Genomic DNA, 23,221 nt, shown 5'->3' with positions numbered 1-23,221 from the left:
GGTCAGACTCGTAATGCTGAAAAGGCTTGAGCAGGTTTAGGGCTGGGGTTGGTGTGGGAAGGGCAGCACAGCTGCGGTTCCTGAGAGCTCTACTTGGGCTCTCCCTTTCCTCACTTTCCTTTCACTGCCTCAGGTTCCTTCTCACTTCCCACCTCAGTCACACCTTGGAAGTGATCTTAGGTTTCCTTCCTTCATCTGTGTCCTGCTTGTGGCACTAGTGCCTCCCTCTGCTCCATGCTCTCCCCAGCCCTGGCTGCACAGGCTGGGTCTTCCTTCAGGATGTAAAATATTCTGGGGTTGGGGTAGATTTAAATCTTTAGTGAAGATTTGGTGGAAAAGGTTACACATGCCTGGATTCTGCCCTCTCCTGGCATGGCCTCCAGAGCTGGGGCTGGCATTCCCAGCCTTGTGCAGGAGGACAGCAGCAGTTTCACTCACTGTGCCTGTTGTGGTGTCTTGCAGCTGCGGGAGCTGGTCAGCATGTGCATATACCCAGACCCAGATCAAAGGCCTGACATCGGTTACGTGCACCAAATAGCCAAACAAATGCACGTGTGGACCTCGAGCACATGAGCGCCGGGCCGGGGAGGCAGCACAGCTCAGTCTTACTTGAATTCTTTTCTCAGCTGAAAGCGACTGGTGCCAGGTCACACAGGTGGGAGGTTGAGCACTCGCAGCAGAGGCTCCATCATTTGCAGGTTTATTTGACAAGGACTCTTACAGGTGGTCGTGCTTTAACGTGAAGATTCTGTGAGGTATTGCAAATGATTCTTTTTATTTTTTATTTTTAAGGCAAATAATGTTACGGATGTAGATCATTTAAGGGTCCTTAAAACTGTCGTGTGTAATCTAGGATAGCAGCTATTACCGAGGGCTCAGCGTTTGCCAGACCTTCTATCTTAACTGTAATGTGAAATATTGAAATAATTCCTTCAGTGAAATCACTTTATACTAATGTAAGGATTACCATAGATTTTGTGTAATTTGTATAACTGCTACTTTGCCTCTTCTGCAAATGGTTAATAGCAAATTCAGTTTTTACTTGGTATATTTTAAAGCAGCCATTTATGTTTTTATTAATTTCCTCCTCTTCAGACTTACGAACTGGGAAGGGTTGGGGGGGTGGGAAACCCTTTTGTTTCATGATATCTTTTTTTTTTTTAAGTTGAAAACTTTATGAGTATTTTGCTGATGCATTTCTCTGTCAGAGATGAGTTAAACATGAGCCTGGGGAAAAGAAGACCAACATGCCAAGCAAAACCCCTATCAGCCTTGCTTCTACAGAGAATTGCTCCTTTCCCTCATTTTTCCCTTTTGGAATGGTTCTTCTTCACCTCCAGGTTCTTGTTTAAAACCAGTATTTCTCAAAGCCAACTCAGTTTTGGTGCAGAGACTTTTACATGTTCAACAGTACATTGGGTACTATCAGTGGAACTTCAGCAGTGTTTTAAACACTCGGAAAATTAAAAAAAATAAATTAAATGCTTTATGTATGAAATTCTGCATAGGATCAGCCCCTTCTCTCAAACTGTGAAAGCTCATTACAGAATGTGAATGTTTATAAAATCTCAACCTGATCTGAAGGAGTCGTCTTTTAACTGCATAAAAATTGTCAACCAGCTAAATTCATTCATTGAATCAATGACTTGTTTGGTTATGTCAATGGAAATACTCACTGCTTTAGGAACAGCCATGGATTCACGTTCCAGTGTCTCCATTCCATGTGCCTGTCAGGAGGAGCAGGGCTGCACTCGGTGCTCCAGAGGAAATCCTTCAGCCTGTGCTGCTCCAGCGCCGCTTCCACGTGGGACAGGGGCTTGTGCCAATGGATACATTTGTGTGTGACACTTCAAATGCAGCCTGTGCCTGTTTTGTTTTTGTTTTTTTTTTTTTTTTGTTTTCTTAAAGAAAGCTTACAATCCTTAACTTTTTTGAACTAAGATTAGGGTTAAGGGGGTTACATACATATATATGCTTTTAGTGGATTTTTTTAAACCTACTTTTCTCTACTTTAAGGAAAACTGCAGTGCCATCTTCACCTACTTCCTGTAAAATTTGGGAATATTTGTGTAGGGTACCAAGAAAAGCCATTAATTGCTGTGAATATGGTTGGTACCATCAATGCAAGGTGCCATTTTACTGAGGCTTCTCAGCAGAAAGTTGAGGCTGCTACTCTCAGGAGAGATGTGGGAAATTCAAAGCAGCAGGAGAATGTCGTGGAGGCACCAAATTGCTCCCACCATTTCCATGCCAACCAGCTTGGTTATTTATACTAGCTTCTTTAGCACTTCCCAGGGTTCAGCCTGAACCTCTCTGGTTCCACTGCAGCTTTCCTTGGAGCCATGGCTTCCAGGGAAGCTCAGCTCAAATATGAGTATCTGGAGAAGTCTGGTCACTTTCTTGCTACATAAAATTTTGTAGTGCTTATAAAGAAATGTATTTCAAAAGGTAATTTTTTGCAATTGTGCATTTTTAGATAAATAAAAAAATTGTTTCCAAAATAAACACCTTTGTTTAAAAAACAAAAAAGTCCAGTATTAAGGTCTAAGTGGAGGTGAATAACAAGACAATCAGACTTGAACTGATGCTGGATCTGCCCTGAATCTACAGCAAACAGAGACACAGTAACAACATTCCCTGATGACCAGTGCTGTCCCTGCAGTGGGGTAGCAGGAGAGCAGTGTCTGTTGGAGGGGGTAAGAGCAGCAATTCAGAACCACCAGTGCTCACTGTTTCCTGACATTCTAATAAATTAAAACTTATCAGATTAGACTTCTGCAAAGCAGTTTTACTCCTGCTGTTTTGTTCCTGGAGTGAGGTAACAAAGCAGCTCCTTTCCTGCCCCCAGTGCCAGGTGCTACCTGGAGGGGAGCACAGCTCTCACCAGCTCAGACCCACAGCCCTTCAAGGCTGCACAAGCCTCACCTGCTCTAAAGGAGGAAGGGAGAAGCAGCAGCAACAGCACCAGGTACAGACACACAGAGGAGATTGGGCAGAGCCTCTTTATTCTGCACCAGCTGCTCTCTGAGCATCCACAGGGCTCAGGATGTGTCCATGGTTTGCACGGTCTCATCCAACACCTCGAGCTCCAGGTGTGCCACATTCTCTGTGAGAACAGCAGTTGTTCCTTTTTCACACTTGTACCTACCAAACCTAGTAAAGAAATGGGGGAAAATTAGTCTGGAAGATGGTACAGAGGAAAACTTGCATTTACAACTTTAGAACTGATCAGCTTTAGAAGTTTCCTGTAAAAGTCCAAAGTAAAAAAAACCTGTGCTTACTGCAAAATTTATACTAATTGCAATGATTGACAGAGTTTCAGATAATCCACCAACTCCAGGAAACTGTTTGCAAAAACACTGCCATGTAACTGGAAAGGTTTTTATCAAAATCAGTGGGCTCTCAAAGTGGTGGGGAACATTTGTGCTAAAAACCAAAGAAAGAGCAATTTACTTATGTTTTGCAACTCTAGAATAATTCTACTAATGTATTAGTTCTGTTTAGCTGCTGCTACAGCCGCTCATTTGTGCTGTTTACTTGAAAGTCCTACAGACTGGAGATCACTGACAGAACTTGGTGTTACTGAAAACAGGCCTTGCCAGGCAGAGCAGGGACCCCTCAAGAGCTTCAGGCTTGCTCACCTGTCCCCCTTCTTGTTGGCCACATCGTAGGGACGCAGGAAGTCCAGCTTGCTCTTGCTGATGACGCAGATGTCGATGTTGCTGCCGGAGCCCAGGTCGTTGTAGATGCCAGCTGCGATGGCATCTCGCACGAGCTGCTTGGCCTCCTCCTCCTGCAAAAGGGAAAAGGCTGTCACTGCCGCAGTGCTGGCACTTCCCAGGACTGAGCAGCCCTGTGCCTGTGGAGGTTGAGCTTGGAACACTAAATGATAAACCAAACCCTTCAATCACCACCTACTGCAGTCTAAATGCTGCACTTGGTTAGGTTTCTACCACTTAAGTGAAACAAAAGAGCAACTTTTGCTACAGTAATGGATGTAATTAAGACACAGTTACCAGACAGAAGGAACTGGAGTGCAACAGTGCCCATTTTACAGAACAGTATTCAGGAGTATCTTTTACACAGAAACATTTCAAATTTATCAAAATATCTATTAGAATACGACACCAGATCTGTAAATCACATCCCCCCCTTGCCAGTAACACATGACTGGTGCTTCTAGGCAATACGAGCATTGCTGGGACTGGGAGCCTCCCCCCGTCATTCCAGCAGCACTGGCTCCCTCTGCCGCTCCCGGGCAGGGCTGGGGCTATTCCAAACGAGCTGATGGAAAAAATACCCACGCTCAGCTCAGCACCATCAGGAACCATCTGACATGGCCTCAGCTCCTGCTGTAACCCAGGCTGGGGAGCACAAAGAAATATCCCAAAATAACTTCCTTGATGTATCATTTTAAGTCATGTCACAGCCAGGGCCAGGCTTGTGTCAGTGCCCACGTGTGCCTGTCCCTGGGGCAAAGGACACGTTTTCACTGACAGAGCCCCTCAGTCCAGCCTGTGCCTTGCAGCCTTCCCATGCAGGCCTTGGAGAGCCCAGACCAGGAAGGGGACATCCTGCACCCTCAGCTCCACTGAGCCTGTGCCCCGTCATCTGGGCAAAGGGTCAGAATGCAAGGATACAGGTTGAGTCTATATAAATATATATATAGACATATGCATACATCATATACATACACAGATCTTTTCAGTAGCCTAGAAAGTACAAACCAGAGAATAAAAGACCCCTTACTTTCAAATGTGTTTTACTTACTTGAGAGCTGCCTGTTCTGATACAGAAATAATAAGACTGGAACACACCCATGGACACAGACGTGTGGCCTCATCCCCACGTTGTGTGCAGCAGTAGCTGCTCAGCTCACCCAGCAGATCCTGCTGGAATGCTGAGGCTCCCAGGGTCTCTCCTCATTGCTTTGCTGCTATTTCACACCTTGGAATAATCTTATGCCACCAGACACCAGGAACAAGAGATGGGGTCAACACTGTATCTGATAAATGCAGCTTTTTCCAGTGTGCCTCATTTTCACAGCCTGTCTGTGCCAGGACCCTGCCATGTGACAGCAGCAGTGCCAGGAGTGGCAGCTCCCGCCTGCAGCTGCTTCAGCCCCGAGTGCAGCTCAAGAGGAGCCCAAAATTAGCTCAGCTCCCGCACGCCTGCCCCGGGCCTGCCCCTCTGAACACGGGGAATGACAGTATTCCTGTGCCAACAGCCACAGGAGAGGGCACAGCCTCCACTGAACTGCAGAAATACCACCAATTCACTCCCAGTTTTTACAATTATTACTCATAATTAAAAAAAAAAAAAAAAATTGAATTATGCTTCCTACCAAGCTGATTAGAACAATACAGCCACGCTGCAAAAACAATTCCTGTACCTTTCCATCCGTGTTTTGGGCAATAAAATCCTGGTAAGCAAGTAATTCCTCACTTAACTTGACAACTAATCAAGACTGTCAATGATTAGTTGCAGACTAAGGTTATTTTAGTACTATAATGAAAGTAAGTAAACCAAAGAAGTATGTCTAGATCTGTTTTAAGAACTAAGTGGTAGCAAAAGCAGAGTAATTTTAAGCTATATTAGTGTTAGATGTAAGAAAAGCAACTTAGGAAAACTACAGCAGGTTGGTGGAGTTTGTTCCACTCTTCCTTTTAATTTCATCCTTCTAAATCAATACTGTAAACCTCACGGATTCCTCTAATTTAAATCTGATTTGCTTTTAAAAACGTACTCAATCACCCAACTGTTACCAAATAGTTAAAAAAATACCCAATAAAGTGCAGTTGGATGAGCTGAGCTGTAACTGCACTGAGGCAGCCTAAGCTGTAACCTCTGCTCCCTCATGACACAGTGCAGTTCAGTCTGTGAACATGGAGTAATTGTCATTAGAAAACCCTGCCTCAGTGCTGCTTCCTGCTCCTCTTTTTACTATTTAGAAAGATGAACAGAATAGCCACAAGAAAAACCCAAAGTATTCCTTACAGAGATCCTGCATGGAGTTCAGCAAGGACTGCTATTTACAGCCACAAAAAAGGGGGTTAGCAGGAAAGTGCTGACACAATCTCAAGTACAGGGCCCTCAATGAGTCACTGTAATAATTAATCTTAAAAAACCCTAAAAGTTCAGAGTATATAAAAGGAGCACTTCCTGCTTTATGGTTGCAAAGACCAAGCTAACTGGGAATATCCTCCTCTGGGGCCCCCAGTGCTCCTTAAATGAGATTACAGGCGAGTGATGAACTGTACGGCGCGGCAGCGGTGACAAGCAGCACTTTATGGAGCGATCTGTCTGTCCCCATCACACAGCCCACAATGTGTCCCTGGACTCCAATGTGCAGCTCCATTTACCTCCGCGTGACAAATGGGCAGCGCTTGGCAGAGGCGCAGGCAGGTCCAGCGCGCTGTAATGGTCAGCACAGCTGTGCTGTGGGACACAGCCCAGTTCATTACAGTGACCGCCATCCCGCCTTCCAAAGGGTGCCTGAGGAATAGGGCAGTAAAGGCTAAAATAAATAACTCGGCGTGGAAGGCTAATCTGAAACACTGTTTGATAAATTATTTATAACGCAGACAATTGTCTGCATTTAATATTGGCACTACTGGTAGCATCTTTAAAAGATGATTTATGTGTTGTAATGCCATTAAGCTTTATATGGGCCCACTGCTGGCTATAAAGTCTGCTGAGATTTAGAGAATGAGTTTTAAACTGTCACTGCAACATCATAGCAGATAGAGCCTGTATTAAATCTTTACTTTAAACCTGTTATCTGGAGAGTTGCAGTTTGCAGACACTCAGAGCTGATGGATTACCTCTCACAGCTGCTGTGCCACGAGTCCCAAACAGCACCGAGGAGCAACTTTTACACATTATTCTTGTATATGACTTGGATCAACTTTTCTTTTCTCACTTAACCAATTTCCAAATTTCAAGTGCTACTGAAGGAAAAAAGACTTTCCTACAGGAGATAAGGCTACTTCTACATTGTATTAATACTGTCTTCACTAATAACCTGTAAACAAGTTTATCATTGTGTTCCAGCAGCAAAAGGAACAGCTAGTATGACTTTGTGAACATTATTTCGTCACATTTTGTAACTTCACAAGCAACAGGAGATGTCTTTCCCAGATTTTAAAACTTTAGAAATTACTGATTGTTTTTTTTTCTCTTACCAAAATAAAATTAATCCCTTCTGCAGGTCACCAGGACGCTGTTAGAGATGCAATACAGAGTGCAGTTCTCCAAAGCAATTCTTAGAAAGATTTGAAATGCAATGCACAGTCGGTATAATATGAACATAAGCAAGCGTTTTTGTAAGAATAAATAAATGCAAAAACGTATCATAACAGTCTTTTACAACAAGATTTGTTCAAATACTATAATATAAAAAAGTTGGTGCTACTTAAAGTGAGAATCCCAAAGATTTGTGTGGGAAGAGAAGGGAAGAAAAAAACCCAGAAGCTTCAGGAAGGACAATGACAATAAAAAATAAATCCATAAAGGAGTGCTGGGAATCTAGGGGTAGAAAACAATACCTCTTGGAGGACATAAGCACCTACAGGAGCATAATTAGAGTCTGGAAGAGAATCAGCAGCATATGGGGAGTGAGGGGCTGGGGTGGAGGTCACTCTGTAACTCAAAGAGATGCTGAACTCTGCTCTAAGTCTAAAGAGAACATACCTGAGAAGCAAAGGACTTAGTATTTCTTGTAAGGGAAGGCTGGAAGGCTCCAGCAGCAAGAATAGATTTGGTTTGGCTGTCAGGAAAGGGGCTGCTGACATGTGTCATTGAAACCACTCAGGTTTAACAAGTCTTCCACCAAAAAAGTGCATTTCCAGTGCTGCCTCAGAATAAGGAATGACACAAATTGTTTCTTTTTTTCTTTTAATTAGACCTATGCATTTTATGTTCAGGTTCGTTGTGACTGAAGTGTCAGTAAATGTTTATTTTTCTAACCATTTTCTGCTAAGAACTTTCCAAATAAACTGCTCACTAGTCCCTAATTATTATTCTTAGAGATAACAGTTTTTTCCCATTCTGAGGAAGCTGCCTGTGAGCGCAGGCTCATCCCCACCCCCTCTCTGATATCATACACCACCAGTATAATAAACCACGTTAATATTTCATACCAGGGTGAAATATGCTGGAGTATCAATTCAACATCTGCTGTCTTTAGGGTACTGGCGTCCCGCAGAGACACTTTCAATTTGTAATTGAGTTCTATACTGAATTAATCAGCAGTTTATCTTTTTTAGTAAAATAATGTCTTCCCCACTAACCTGGATTTACATTAACAATTTATGCCAAATTACCTGCCAAGACAAGAAACTTATATGATTCGGAACTACTATTCAATAATATTAGCTGCTGTATGTCATTCCCTACACGGGGATTAGTACAATCCATATTTCCAATGGCACAGAATTAAATTACAAACTCTTCTCACAACTATGAGATTTCTTTTAATACTATTCCCATTCTCTGAACTAAGAATGATTACAAAAACTCATTCAGTCCATTACTTAGTAAAGTTCATGGGTTTTTAGGGAACTGATCCTTAAAATGGGAACTGACATAACAGCACCAGAGCTGTAAATCCTGCCAGGCTGCAGCTCCCCCTCTGGCCCTGCTGTGCTGCTCTACAGCAACACACCAACCCTTAGCCACCCAGATATGCAAACCCTCCAAAGACTACTGTTAAAGTTACTTTATGTTACTGCATATAAAAAATTTAATATCAAGCAATAACACGTCTGGCTTCAAGTAAACTGAACTCTGCTCATCTGACCATTGCTTTACCTCTGACAAAAGGATGGAAGGGAATGAAGGTCAACATTTTATTTGGAAAAGAAGCCTTGGGCTCTCTGGTAATATATCCTTCCTAATACACCAAAATGCTCCATAAAGCCCAGGCTGGCTCCCACCTCCCTGTCCTCTCCGTTGGCTCACAGCAATTGCCCTCGGCCCCGCCGGCCCTCGCTGCGGGAGCAGCATTCGGGCTTCATGCCATGTGAAATATTTTCCAGTACATTTTGCCTGTGTTCTGCAGTTATGAGAGATATAGAAACTGCAACAATTTAAACTAGAACACCTGCTCCTGAGAAATGCATCAAAAATAATTACCTGTCCTCCCCTACCCTCTGCAGTGAAATGATCTCTTAACACAGAGCCCTGCTTCTGGCTAGCTTGTCTACATTATTATGGACAAAGTTTAAGTGTTACTTTCATAAAGGTGAAGAAATTGTTGCTCTTTGACATGCAGCAAATTTACACAAAGATAACATTTATTTCCCTTGATACAGTCTGCAATTAGCAAACTGGAAGGCAGCACTGCTGGGTATTTCTGGGAACTCGGACTGGTGCTGCCAGCAGTGTCCCACTGACTTCAGCACACAAACCCAGCTCTCATTCTTCCAGAAAGCAGCCCACAAAACACATCTCCTGCAATGGCAGCCATGCCAGAGCATACCTAGCTGGCATATTCCACCAGCCCAGATTTCCTGTTTAACACTAGTTCCACAAAGAAAATTGATCCTGGGCACAGTTCTGTGAAAGATGATGAAAACAGTACAAACTGTCCAACATGTCAGGCAAAAACCAGGCTGCCACAGGGTAATTGTGATCTAACCTAAGAATAAGAAACAGGTATGATAAGCCTTTATTTTCTGGCTGACTGTATGCACTAACACCTGATATTTACCCACGGAAATCCACGTCTCCAGGAGACATGAACACAGCTATGTCAGGAAAGCTGAAAACTGCAGTGCCACAAGCTCTGGCAGCAAGGAGTGAAGATATGCCACTAACAGCCTCAATTCCTGTCACTGGATAATGAAATGCACAGATACACAGGGCATAGAAACACAAAGTCCTGATTTTTGCTCACCAAGTCAGATTTCGTCCATCTGCCCCCATCCCCCCTATTCAGTTAATTCCGTGTTTGACACCAACAGCGGTTCAAGTATCTCAGGCAGGCTCTCCAGCCTAAGTCCCATAGTCTGGCTTGATCTCCATTGTCTGCTGCCAGAGTGGAGCCCACAAACCTCCCAGCAAGCGGTCACCGTCCCGCGGAGTCATTAAAGCTGCGGTGTCAGCTGGCGGGATCAGCCACGGCTGCCACACCTGAGCCCGGGCGCTGATCACCATCCCTAATGAACACGGGGCTCATCTGCAGCCTGTCACTGCTCCCCAGCCCCCGGCGCACAGACACGGGCGACAACGCTGCGGAGACAACTATTGTCGAAGATTAGAGACTTTTGACAGATTCCAAAAATAGCTCAGTATTGTTGTCACTAGTTAATAAACAAAAATAATTCTACCATATTGAGGGACAGTAGGAAATGTGAGCACAGGAACATTTGAAGGATCTATGTGTCAGCTGCTTAAAAATGGAAGAAAGTGACATGTTTTCATAATATTTTCTAGTGTGCCTGGTGCATTTTTTTACTGAAATAAGAGGTGCACAGTGAAAGCTGCATTCAGGCTACTTTGCATTTCAGTACCACAAAGATCCTAGAGCACATGGAGCATCCTGAGGAAAGCACTCTCTGTGCCTCAGCTACTTCACTCATGGATTAGGGGCTACTCAGAAGTACCTCAAAAACCACTTCTCGCAAACCTGCCCACCAAACTGTTCATCAGATTTCCCAGCCCGTGTAGGTTCCACCCAAACAGGTGAGCCAAAGCCTCACTGCAGAGCGGTCACCAAAGCACACCAGGGGACCACCTGCTCTGGTGGGACAGCAAGCCACAGGTTTTGGTACAGCAGCACCAAGAGTGCCTATGCTCCATGTAGAACACACTCAGAACAATCCTCTCTTCTTATTCATCTCTTCTTACCCTCCAGGGTATTTTTGTTTTCATACAGTACCACTTGATTTCCTGCCATGCTTAAGAAATGGTACAATAAATGACTGTAAATATAATCTCACACATTTGTGGTGATCTATCCTAGAAATAACTACAAAGTATCTGCCAGATTATCTCCTATCTCCTTTCTTCCACCAGTTCTACTCCTGAACTCACTACTCCAGGATTTACTTTCTTTTCCTTGCAAAAGTCCTGTTTTCTGTAGCTTCTGATTATCTGCCTTTTGGAACCTCTTTTTATTAAACCTGGCTGTTTTGATGAAATACAGAAAAGAAATGAAGTTACAAGCAGCCTTTCCTTGCTTAAACAAGAAGTCTACAACCTAGCCCCACTGTGCATCAAGTAATTCTACAGACAAAATGCTTTTCAAACACCAGAAATCAAATACCAGAAGAAAATATATCCCCCTCCCCATCTCCTGAGGAATTCAACCACCACGGGATAGATAAACCCAGAATTCCAGCATTTAATACTGTAGACATTTTTTTCCAAGCTCACAATGCTTTCTCATATCCACTGACTCAGAGTATTTCTTTGCTATTGTTTAACACCAGAAGGCACAAACACATTTACAAAATTACTGTAAGGTTTAAAAACCAGTGGTGACTCTATTGGAAGAAAAATTGGCTGCATTGAAAGATCTAAGCTCGAAACACTCCATTAGATGTGCTGTTCTTCCACTTACGTTTTTTAAAGTAGATCTATAGCTGCCCACATGACAGATTAATATTGTTCCACAGTAGTTAGGTGCTTGGCATTACATTTTTGAAGCATCTAGAGGCCTTCAGGGCTGAAAGTGTTCCCATCCTCAGCGATCTATAATGGTTCCTCTAGAGGCCAGCACTCCTTCCCAACAAACCCTGCCTCCATAAATCAGGCTGCACAAGTGGCACTTGGGGACGTCACCATCCATCTCCACAGCTCCTCTGAAGGATGTTGGGTAAAGATCATCTCCCAGCACTGCAGCCAGGGAAAGGACCATCACAGTTGGCACTGATAAAGCATGTGCTACTTAAATCTGAAGACACACTAAGTCTATGGAAAAAAACACATCCTGCTGGTGTTAGCATGCCTCAGGCACTGGGAGAAGCTTCAGCAACTCATCTTCAAAAGGCAGAGAGCCAGGGCTCTAGAAACCTGCAAAAATTGGCTAAGCCTGCAGTCTTTTTTTATTTTTTTTTTTTTTTTTTTTTTTTTTTTTAGTTGAGCATCTTCAAAGTCTACGATTCTAACTGTAGGGCACAGCAGCTGCCACTGCAGATTTGATCCTCTCAGCTTTTGGCAGCTCTCAACTTGAAATTCTAGCAAAAGAATTTTTCAAGTTGCTATTATTGCCTGTCACGGATTTATAAATATTGTGCACTATCTGCTGTGGCATGGCTCTCCTGGGACACTAGTGCATGCCAAAAGCATAACAGAATGAAAAACAGTTCCTATTCTTCAAATAAATGCTAATTTTTTTTAACTGTGGTCACATGATGCGTTTGGTGATCAGCTTCAATAGTACAGAATATATATCAGAGGCAAAAAAGCTGATTGTCTTTTCCAGTAGTATTCAGCTGCTACTTTCATTAAGCTTGTTTAATTACATTCCAGATGCTAATTTGCAAGTTGATACCAGAGGGTGCAGGACAGTTTGCCTTTGAATCATTTTTCTGTGATGTGATGGTCTTGAAGCACACCACTACCCTCCAGTAGCCCTAGCAAGCTATTCTGACAATTAGTGCAAAAGAAAGGAGCATTGATCTTGACAGAAAAAAAATTATTTTCTACATATTTTATTAAATTAATCTCCAGCAATTTTATCTTCATTGCCATTTCATAGCAAGCTTTATGAAAAATATACATAGCATACTTCAGATTTAATTTGGATTAATTTCAATAGAAATATTTGTTATTTTATTAATTTACTGAAAAAAAATCCCACATCTGACTTAAAATGTAAATACAAACTCACAGCCATAATAGAATATGAGGAAGTGTTTAAGAGTACAGTTGAGCTTTATCACATGAAACTTTGCTGGTTTGGTTAATACAATTTCTGAACTGTTATTAGATAACAGATTTTTCAGGAAAACCAAAGGAAGGGTTAAGGTGCATGCAAGTCTCAAAGATCTAAATATCTACTTCAACAAATTGGTAGGCTGCATTTCTACATGCTTGTTATAAGTGACTATCTGCTGCCACTTATGGTTGTGTGTGAAGACAGTTTAATGAGGATGACCTTTCTAAATAGGAAAATTTAGAGATTTACCAGTTTTGGTGCCTTTTTCGGTTGCTCTTACACAAGAAATGACTTAAAATCCAAGCTTGAAAGCTAGCTGAGAATAAATGAAAATTTTAATTCCACAGCAAAGCTCTTTGCCATTTATATCTTGTGAAGGGGACTACTGTGCTGTAGCTGTTGCTCCCAGGGATTTGCAGTCCGTGTTTTCAGTGGAATGGCACACATGCCAAGTGCACAGTCACAGAGGAGGCTGGAAAAGGAGACGCTCTCATTCTTACAGCAGCACAAGGGGAGAGGGAAAAACAGAGTCCTCCTCTCTCTCTCTCTCAAGTGGCTCTATCAGCCATCTGGTGTGAGGATCCTTCCCAGAGACACTTGGGAGCCTATTAAACATATTCCAATATTTCTGATAACCATTGTAAATATACTAGAGGCCAAAAGTCCAGTGTCTTCAGATGTGCCTGAATCACAGGAATCCTGAACTCACTGCATGGCCCTAACTTTGCACACCTACAACTCTTGCTTAGGTATTGACAGGAGAGGGGCCAGGGATAATTGGAAAACTACTTATTACTAATGCTGAAGCAATTAACTGACAGCAAACTTCTCAAAACAAGATGGAGAAGGTGACTGGTTTCTTAAAAATCTGCGGGAATTGCACACTGATTTGTCAGGAGATGTACCAAGGTACAACAGATCATCTCACATTTTAAACTTCATTTACCAGCTTTATGGAGAGGAACTGTGGATTCATGGGACCATCACCTAATACCACAGGGCACCTGAGGAGGAGGAAATGACCCACAGCAGCTGCATTACAAAAATGAGCAGCATCTGAAGACCTCTGCTGATAGTAAACTAGCTTTTTCCTTTTCTACATCATTCAGTGATACTGAAGAGCTCCGAGCTTTGTTTTATCTGCCTTTTAGGCTGAAATGATTGCAACTGTTAGTGCTACAAATCAATTTTAATGGGTTTGATTTTCAATCTTGTGTTCAATTCTCATTTTTTTCTTTACTGTAGAATTATTAATCAATTGGAATGAGAAGGAGCATTCACAGAAAGTCTGAGGAGATTAATGTGGCTTAAAAAGACTTGACATTCCTGAGACATTTTATGAAATACAGCTACAGAAAAACCTGTAGTTGTTTTGTAGTTAATTTCATCTGGATTCTCAGGGTTTAGATTAGCAGTATGGTATAACCAAATGCGAGAAACACTGTAAAAATACAAAAATAATGCAATGCATTAATTTGTAACTGAAGAGCTTATTCTGATCTTATCATGACACTCCAGCTTTTAGCTTTCCTGAATGATTCTTTACAATGACAATCAAGTACTTTCCATTTTTTATCAGTGTCGTCAGCAAAACACAACCTTATGAGTCTTCTGATAATCAGCTTTTAAGTAGATATTAAAAGTGCAAACATAGGTCTGAACATACCCAATCAATCAGAATTGTTTTATGTACTACCTGAACACTTACTTTTCAACTCTGAAAGAAAAGGACAGACTGACAGAAAAACAACAATATTGACTGTGCAAGGGCTGGTAAATTCCTGAAGTCAACTATAACCAGTAAGCTATATGTTTTTAAAGCCTGCATCTACATTCAAATCACACATTTTCTCATATATAAATACAGTTTCTTGCAAATTTATGTATTTTACCCATCAATTTTTACAGCTTTACAGTGAACTGACATGAGTACATTTTAAGTGCAGCAAAACTAGAGCAGATTTACCTTTTTTAGAGTTTCAAACCTCCCAAATTCTCATGATGATGAAGATTGCTGAGGGAAGAAACACTGAGGTTTAAAAACCCAAGACTTACCTCCATGTTGGGTTTGTATTTATCTTCAAACACTGCCATGGCCGCGAGCGATCCAGAACCTGTGGTGACGACACCAGGACAGCCCTTTAGCCTGTGCATTTAGGTATGGCAAATTTTTTAGAGAAAAATATAATACATTTCAACAGCACAAACCAAAGTGAAGCCCACCTTAGCTTCCTCTGCACTGTACAGTGTCTACACTAAGTCAAAATTTAATTCTGGGGGTACAGCTTGTGTGCACAGACTTGGCACAGGCCCATCCTGATAGCCCTTCCTCCCTACCTTTTTCAACATGAGATATAAAAACAAGGTTAAAAACAGAGAGTTAAGGGAATGGCACAGTTTGCAGTCCCTACTCCTCCATCCCTCCCGTGCCACTCCCATGCCTGCTCCCCTTAGAGGGAATCTCCTGGAATGAGGAGATGGCTCCAGCCCTGGGGATGAGCAGCCCAGCAGTGGGAACAGGGCAGGGGGCTGTTGCCACCAGCAGATTTCCCCTGTCGTTAAACAGTTAATTGTGCTCCTGCTTTATTACATTATTATTATTACAATAATGAACAGTAACAGCTGAACAAAGTGCCAGAGACAAACTAGGAGTTTAACATTCCTCTCAACAAAGGATGAGGTACAAGAGCAGTGATGGAACAAGAGCCATCTCTGCCCAAAGCACTGTGACTGCAGGGTAATAAATGTGCTTTTCAGGAATTAACACAAAAAGCAGGATGGTACCATTTGAAACTGTAAACTTGCTTTGTTCAGAAAGAGTGAGCCTTCAGGAAGATTTTCTTGTCTGTCGGTGGCCCTACCCATATTTCAGAGAGCACTACTTTTGGGGAGTGAATAAAGTTACCTGCAATTTTTTACTCCAATTAGAAGATTTTTTGGCATTTATTACTTTTTAACTTGTTTTGCATAGTGCTATCTGTTTAGCTGGGTCACAGAGAAAGCCATATTTCCTATTTAAAATGATTTGTGTATATCGCTTGACCACCTCAATGGTTTAGTGAAAGCAAAAGGCAGCGATTAAACAGTTTCAAATGAGGTGTCCTGCTGATTTTATCAAGTCTGCTGAATGTATAATGAAAAAGGAGAAGCTGACAGTGACACTGTTGAGAAAATACAGACTACCTTAGCTGAACCATTTAAGGAGGTCCAATTATAGATCAAATTTAAAGGGTTGAAACAGCAGATTTACAGACACAAATCAATGAACATGGTAATCCCGATGAATATGACAGATATTCCTGTTACAGAATATTGCTGTGGTTGAGGATCATTACCTTTACAGTACCAAATACATCACATCTAAAAGCAGTAGGACACTCTAAGTGTTTACTTGTATTACAGGCAATGACTATCCATTTACACCTTGGAGCAATACACAACTCCATTTTTAAATGATGAAGCTGAGAATAAAGAAGATTTTTAAGCAACTAATAGCAAAACAGAACTGCTGATGCAAACAGCTGATATCATGGAACCAACCACAAATAAAAGGAATTTTACTGACCCTTCAAACAGGGTAAAAATAAAGCGTACACCAAAACAAATAAAGGAACCTGGACAATAAAATAATAATTCTTCTGGAATGACATAGGAATATTTCTAATGAGAGGGAAAATAAATGTGGGCTATGGTCTCAAACCAAGCCCACATACCCAAGTGAAGGCCTACCATGAAGTGAGTGGGAAGCCTCAAAGCTGGAAAACAACACTATTCTTGGGAAAAGGTTGACAAAATCAGAGTACAAAGACTAGAAAACGTGAAAGAATGTATAAAATGTAGTATCTGGCCAAAATTACTACATTAGCTATTTAGCTGGGGAAAAATGATTTTAATTTCTTAAAACTTCTACTGACAAATAAAAAATTATTGATAACACAATCGCATACATGGCTCAGGCTGAATTCCTCCAGCTCCTTTTAAAAAGAAGTTCCCAAAAGAACCTATGGGCAGGAAATCAGTAACTTAAAGAAGAAAAAGGAAAAAGGCAGGGGAATCTTATGTTACAGTACATGAAATCCTTTATACATAAATAATTACACTTAATTATTTATCTCACTATGTTACCAAGACACAAATAAATGCCAAATCTATCAACCTTAAATAAATAAATCCACGCAAATTTTTAGATTCGTTTAAAGTCTTAACTAAACCTACATGTAGACATTTACATCTGAAAAGCAAGATCCTAAGAAGGTTCTAGCAAAACAGGAAGCTGGAAAAGCTGAATAGACGTGCTTCATTTTTTTCTCTAGTGCTTATAAATCCTAAACAAGCCTGCATTTAAAATTTGTCTTAGCAAAAGCCTCCCAGCAGAGCTAAGCATTCTCTAAAAGAACAGATTTTCCTGGTCTTAAATAGTACTATGAAAATTCTCCGCCGTTCCTAGCACCAGATGTAAGCCCCGTGTTTTCAGAAACACCAGTCAGTGCACACATGTGAGTGTCTCCATCAAAACAAAGCATGTTTGACAACAGGAACTGTTGTGGAAAAGCCTCCTGGCATGCAGACATTCCCTGGAGCACAGAGCTGAGCACAGCCCACCTGCACCGCGGGGACTGGCCTGGATGTGCAGCCAGGGACAGTCACTCTTGTGGTGAGAACTTGGAGATCCCACTGCACCCACCTCCCTCTCCTTGTCGAATTCCACTCGCCACCCAAACAACCCCACAATGTTCCAACCACTCCAACTGCCTCGTGAAAGCTGCATTGTCACAGGAGAGCGGGCAATAAAACTGAGAACTTAAGTAAACACTGCAAGTACGGTTTTCTTATTGCAGTTCCTATAAAAACACAGAAAACTTGGATATTAAGGGTCTATGGAGAACTTGTTTGTGTGGGGGGAAACAGCTGCTCTCTTGTCTGCGCACTCGATGCCCACCAATAATTCATTTTTAACAAGCATGCTTTGCCTTTATGCAGAAACAAGCTTCACAATTCCCAAACATAAAGTCTGGGGAAGGATAAAGTCCAAACACGGTAAAACACCATCCATTAACTTGGGATGGATTCCCTACCTCGTACACACAATAACTGATTTAAGTCAGTACCAGTTCAGATTCAGCAGCAGCTCAACCTCAAATCCATTAAAACCTCCAGGAAAGCCGTGTGACAGCGTGTCATTAAACAGTGTCTTTACCTGAGCTCAAACTAACACCAAACCAGGTATTTGTTTTAGGTAAGATTTCAAACTAAGCTCTGCAAAAACAGGAATTTTTTTTTTTTTGTTGGATTTGTTTTTTCCACATGTTTAAAGTTTATGTCTCTTCTCTATGTGAGCAGTAAGAGTAATTAAAACAAAGGATAATTGGCAAAGTCATAATTTATTTGTATTATACAGCATTCAGGAAAAAACTCTTTGAGATCTTTAAAACTCACTAATTGCTAAGAATGCTTACACTTAACATCAAGTAAAAAATGTCATCTCAATTCCAAAGAACTTACTTTGCATATATTTTCAGTAAGCAACACTTTAGAACCGAATATTCAGGAAGCATTAATCTAATACCTACACACGTAAAAATGTTGACTGCAAACAAATTCTACAGAACTACAGAAGCTGAACTACTCAGAGGCAAATGCTTCTCAGTCTCCTGGTCAGTGTGAACCAGGTAAATTATGAAACTGTGAGAGAATTTACTGTTCTCTTCTTTAAGTAACACTGGTCATTTCCTGCATTTTCCCAACCAAGTTATTAAATTTTCTGCATGCAACTATAATAAATTGACTTTAAAAATACCATCTGGTCTTCACTTGAGCAGTTGTACCACTTCAGTGTTGACTTAAAGTGAAAGATAATTATTGATACATAGCAAAAAAGTGCAGGTCACGATAACTTCCACTGTGAATTACAACTGTGGGAACTTTTCTAAAGCAGATGCACTGGATCTTTTCAGCAGAACCTTCACTGAAGGCAAGTCCTCACTGCCAAGTACAGTCCATCTCCTCACCCAAGGACCTGTTTGCTGCCACACCAGAGGATGTGCAGAGCTTTGAGAGCAACATTTAGCACTTCCTCATCCATCACTGCCAAGGCTCCCTGACAGGGCATTTATTCACACGCACTTATTGTTATTCAATTTGCTGCTCATCCCCAGGTAAGAATTCTGTGATCTTGGCAGCCCCTTGGACTGGGATCATTTTTCAGCCTGGCTCCTGGCTGGGGGCTGGCTCCCAACAGTGGGAGCTCTTGCTCTGCAGCACGACACTGCCACTGCATGAAGAGCTGATTTATGAATATGAAGCACCACTGGCACCAGGGGAGCAGCTCCAGCCACGAGAGACTCCTCAACACTGCGCCTTGCTTCCAAAAGCTCAACACACTTCAAGTGCTTTAATTTTATGCATGCATTTCATTATAAGCCTTGGCCAGAAGCTTTCCTAGACAAGCCAAGCAATCAGACAATCTTGCATCGTTTGCTGAAATCCAATTTTGTCCTTTGTCAGCATAAACAGTTTAATTTGATGTTCTCACTCCTGAGTAAGCACTGTGTACCTCTTAAATCTCTCTAGCAAGGCAGGACACCACTCTGTCCATGAAGACAGACCAGCACACCAAAATAAAACTCAACTTCTCAACCACCTTTCCTATTTAATACTGAATTTCCAGAAGTTAACTGGCCAAATGTACTACCCTAATTTATTAAACTGCCTTTAGAACATTTGTGACAAAAAAAAAAACAAAAACAAAAACAAAAAAAAAAAAAACCCAACTCCCAACAAACAACAGATTAGTCTAAATAAGACTGAAATACAATTCCAACTCTATCTTCAATTTGACTTTTCATAGTTTTTCTGCTGTATTGATTCTATCTTCCATTTATGATTTTTTACTAAAGCATATCCTGGTCACTGGAGGAGGTGTCTGCGCACCAGGGGTGGGAGGGTGAAGGACCCTGATGCTGAGAAGGGCTTTGTCTGACACTGTGGCCAAAAGGAACGTGTGGGCACCAGCCACACACCTGGCACTGCCCACAGCAAACCGAAGTTCAAGCTACACAGAACTTAATCCTCTGATATTCTACTTCCCACTCGTTTGAACTTACTCTGCTACCATGCTATTTTTTGTGGAGGGAAAGAGGAGCTGCCGGGATTTCCTGACAGGCCGCAGTTTAAAGCTTTTAAAACCTAGGCAGGAAAGCCAGCATGCTCGGAGTGCAGAGCACCTATAGTGGCTCCCGCAGCCCCGTTCGGGCTGGTTCCTCGGCCCCCCGGTCTCCACAGCCCCTCATGGCCCCCACAGCTCCCCACGGTCCCCCATGGCCCTCACAGCCCTCCACGGCTCCCCACGGTCCCTCCACGGCCCCCCACGGTCCCTCACAGCCCCCGGGCCGTCGTTCTCGGGCCGCCGGCGCCCCCCAGCGGCCGCGCGGCGCAGCTGCAGAGCCCAGCTCGGCCCGGCCCGGCCCGGCCCCGCTAATTGCCAGCGTTAATCACGGCCCCGCTAATTGCCAGCGTTAATCACGGCCCCGCCACACCGCTGCCCGCCTCGGCTCCGAGCCCCGCCATCCCCAGCAACAGCCCCAGCAGGTGTTGTGGCCAAAGATGCCGGCCAGAAACAGAAAATATTAATGAAAATCTATAAATGTGTGTTTTCCAACCACGGAAGCAGCATTAAAGCTGTGCCAGGCACAGGCTGATTTACTAATCTGACATACTTTATTTTCAGATCAGTTTTCTGATATACTTATTTCAACTTTCCCTTATGCTTCCATGGCTACCGAACAAGCTTCTGTTTAAAATAGTTTGAGTCCTCCAAAAAACCACAAGTCCCCCAAGTGAAATTTGTACAAACCACGAGTTAGGGCATACAGCAAATCAAGTTTCTGAGGATTTTCTTTCAGCAAGATTTTGGGCATCTCACAATTCCCGTGCTTTAAGGTATGGAACACGCACAGCAACGTTCCCAATACCAGTTTTCTGCTAGCCGAGTTTTATCCCAACCCACGTTTGTGAGGGAACAGAATGGTGCACCTAGCCTTATAAATACAACTTTATCTTTGTAGTCTGAGGGTCAGGCAGCTCCCAACAGACAGATGGGATGTAACTAAAGCCATCTGAAGCACCAATGTGAAGGGTTCCCCGTGCTTTGGCCCCGCAGGAGCACCACTCACCCATGGTGACGTAGGGCAGCTTGTCCGTGGATCCGTGGGGGTGGATGCTGTACAGGTGGGGGCCCGTGACATCCACTCCCCCCAGCACCAGCGCCGCACCGATGTAGCCTTGGTACCTGGGAGCAATGTTTGTCTGTCAGTCTGCAGCCACAACTCAGCTGTGGCTGTTTAACACAGTGCAGCCATTTGGGAACTGTCCTGCAACAGCTCTGCGTTAAAAACGCTGCTTTCACCAGCTGGCAGCAGTAAAATAAGAAATGTACTAAAATACAGTTTATTTCAGTGTCCAGCGCACTTTCTGAGGCAATGATTCTATCACAAATCACAGGAAACTTCCAGTTTTACAAGATTGCACTGGTCCAGCCTTCTCACCACAAGGATACACAGCAGTTTACACGGTTGTGATTATGTATTAAACTAAAAAAATACCCTCCTATTTTTGTTGTGTGATTGCTGCACAACTCTCTAAAACACCACAGACTCCATTTCTCTTCCATCTCACTTAAGAAGCCCACAAAGCAAAGAGCAATTATGAAATCTTCCCTGAAGGTTAAGCAGGCTGAGACAGGATGCTCCTTAAGCATTATTTGGTGGTTTTACCAGCACTATTAATACATATGAAGAATATATAAAGAAACCCAGTCCATTACCTGAAGAGCATCTGCTTGAGCATCCGATTGGCCGTGACAACGCGTGGGAGCCGTCCCGTGGACAGGGAGTGCAGCTCCAGGTTGGAGGAGATGAGCTGAGTTGTCATCTCAGTGTCTGCAGCTGTTCCAGCACCGCAGCAGCTGAGGAACGTGAGGAGCAAATGAGGAAAAAGGAGACAGAAACCTCCATACCAAGAAATTTTCTCATTGTAAAGCTGAGCGAATTAAGTTCTCACACGGAGCATGAAATGAAGAGAGCCTGCTTAAAGTGTAAATGGAATGCCATGAACCCCCCGAGCCTTCCTAATAAAATATCATTTTGAAACAGTGAGTCAAGAACACGGTTCAAAACCCCACTACCAACATCACTATGCAATCACGTACACAACAAACAACTTACTACCCAGAAAAAAACCTGCAATACTTACTAGATATTAGGGGAAATGAAGTGTATTTTCGAACAGTTCTTGTCAGCAACAACCATCCCCTCAGTTGCTCTCGTATCCGCTCCGAGGACGATGCCATCCTGCAGGAAAGGAGAATTATTCCCAATAATTCGCGGCAACCTCCACAGGGACCTTCCCGGGGGCACTCGGGGGTTGGGGATGGGGCTGGGCACACCGGGGGTGACTCAGCAGCGCGGAGCCTCCGCCGCGGGCCCGGCCCGGCCCGGCTCCCCGCCCGCCTCACCTCACCTTGAAGATGACGCCGGCGATGGTGGTGCCGGTCTTGCGCGGCGCGGGCACCCGCAGCCCCTTCTGCACCAGCTCGGCCTCCAGGTGCGAGTTCCTGCAAGACAGGGTGGGCAATGGGGCCGGCTCGAAGGCTCCCCCCGCCGCCGCCCCCAGGCCCGGCCCGGCCCGGCCCGCTCCCTCCCCGGCCCCACTCCCGCTCCCGCCGCCCCTCACCGAGCGCAGTTGTCGAAGCTGAAGCCGCCGGCGGGCGCGCGCAGCACAGACACGGCCGCCATGTTCCGCCGGGCACGGGCGGGGACCCCGAGCGCTTCCGGGGCAGCGAAATGGCGGCGGGGCGGGGCGGGGCGGACTGAGCGTGGGGTCCGGCCTGCTCGGGGGGCGGGAACGGGCCCCGGACAGGCCCCAAACCCACCCCAAATCTACCCCAACACCGACCCCAAATCTACTCCAACACCAGCCCCAACACCGACCCCAACACCAGCCCCACAACTGGCCCAACACCGACCCTAAACCGACCCCAAATCTACCCCAACACCGGCCCCAAATCTACCCCAACACCAGCCCCAAAACCGGCCCAACCCAACCCCAAACTGGCCCAGAACCGCCATGCCAGCAATGGAATGGCTCTGTGGGGGAAAAACAAAACAAAACCAAAAACAAACAAAAAACCAAACAAAAAACAAAAACAAAAAACCAAACAAACAAACAAAAAAACCCCCCCACCAAACAAACAACAACAACAAAAAAAACACCACAAAAAACCCCCCCAAAAAAACCAAAAACCCCACAAAAAAACCCCAAAAAACCCCAAACAAACAA

General features: G+C 43.5%; 2 protein-coding genes across 6 annotated transcripts in view; one reads left to right on the top strand and one right to left on the bottom strand.

Annotated features, from left to right (window-relative positions):
* The window catches only part of NEK6 (NIMA related kinase 6), a 43,315-nt gene extending 41,416 nt beyond the window's left edge, over window positions 1-1,899 (top strand). For all 5 annotated transcript variants that reach the window (XM_083876077.1, XM_083876078.1, XM_083876079.1 and 2 more), the window contains exon 10: window positions 463-1,899. In XM_083876077.1, coding sequence (XP_083732203.1) covers window positions 463-573 — 111 coding nt within the window. In that variant the 3' untranslated portion in view covers window positions 574-1,899. The remainder of the gene's footprint in view (window positions 1-462) is intronic.
* Window positions 1,900-2,984: 1,085 nt separating this feature from the next.
* Window positions 2,985-22,729, bottom strand: PSMB7 (proteasome 20S subunit beta 7). Its single transcript, XM_083876080.1, has 8 exons — window positions 22,616-22,729; window positions 22,403-22,496; window positions 22,136-22,233; window positions 21,708-21,848; window positions 21,058-21,173; window positions 14,942-15,000; window positions 3,642-3,793; window positions 2,985-3,153 (listed from the first exon to the last, which is right to left on the bottom strand). The coding sequence occupies exons 1-8, from the start codon at window positions 22,675-22,677 to the stop codon at window positions 3,042-3,044; spliced, it is 834 nt and encodes a 277-aa protein (XP_083732206.1). The 5' UTR covers window positions 22,678-22,729; the 3' UTR covers window positions 2,985-3,041.
* Window positions 22,730-23,221: the final 492 nt, after the last annotated feature.

The sequence above is a fragment of the Zosterops lateralis genome (assembly GCF_965231275.1).
Source record: "Zosterops lateralis genome assembly, chromosome: 20".
NCBI lineage: Eukaryota > Metazoa > Chordata > Aves > Passeriformes > Zosteropidae > Zosterops > Zosterops lateralis.
Note: the sequence above shows the minus strand (reverse complement) of the source record. Positions and strands in the feature narration are given on the sequence as shown.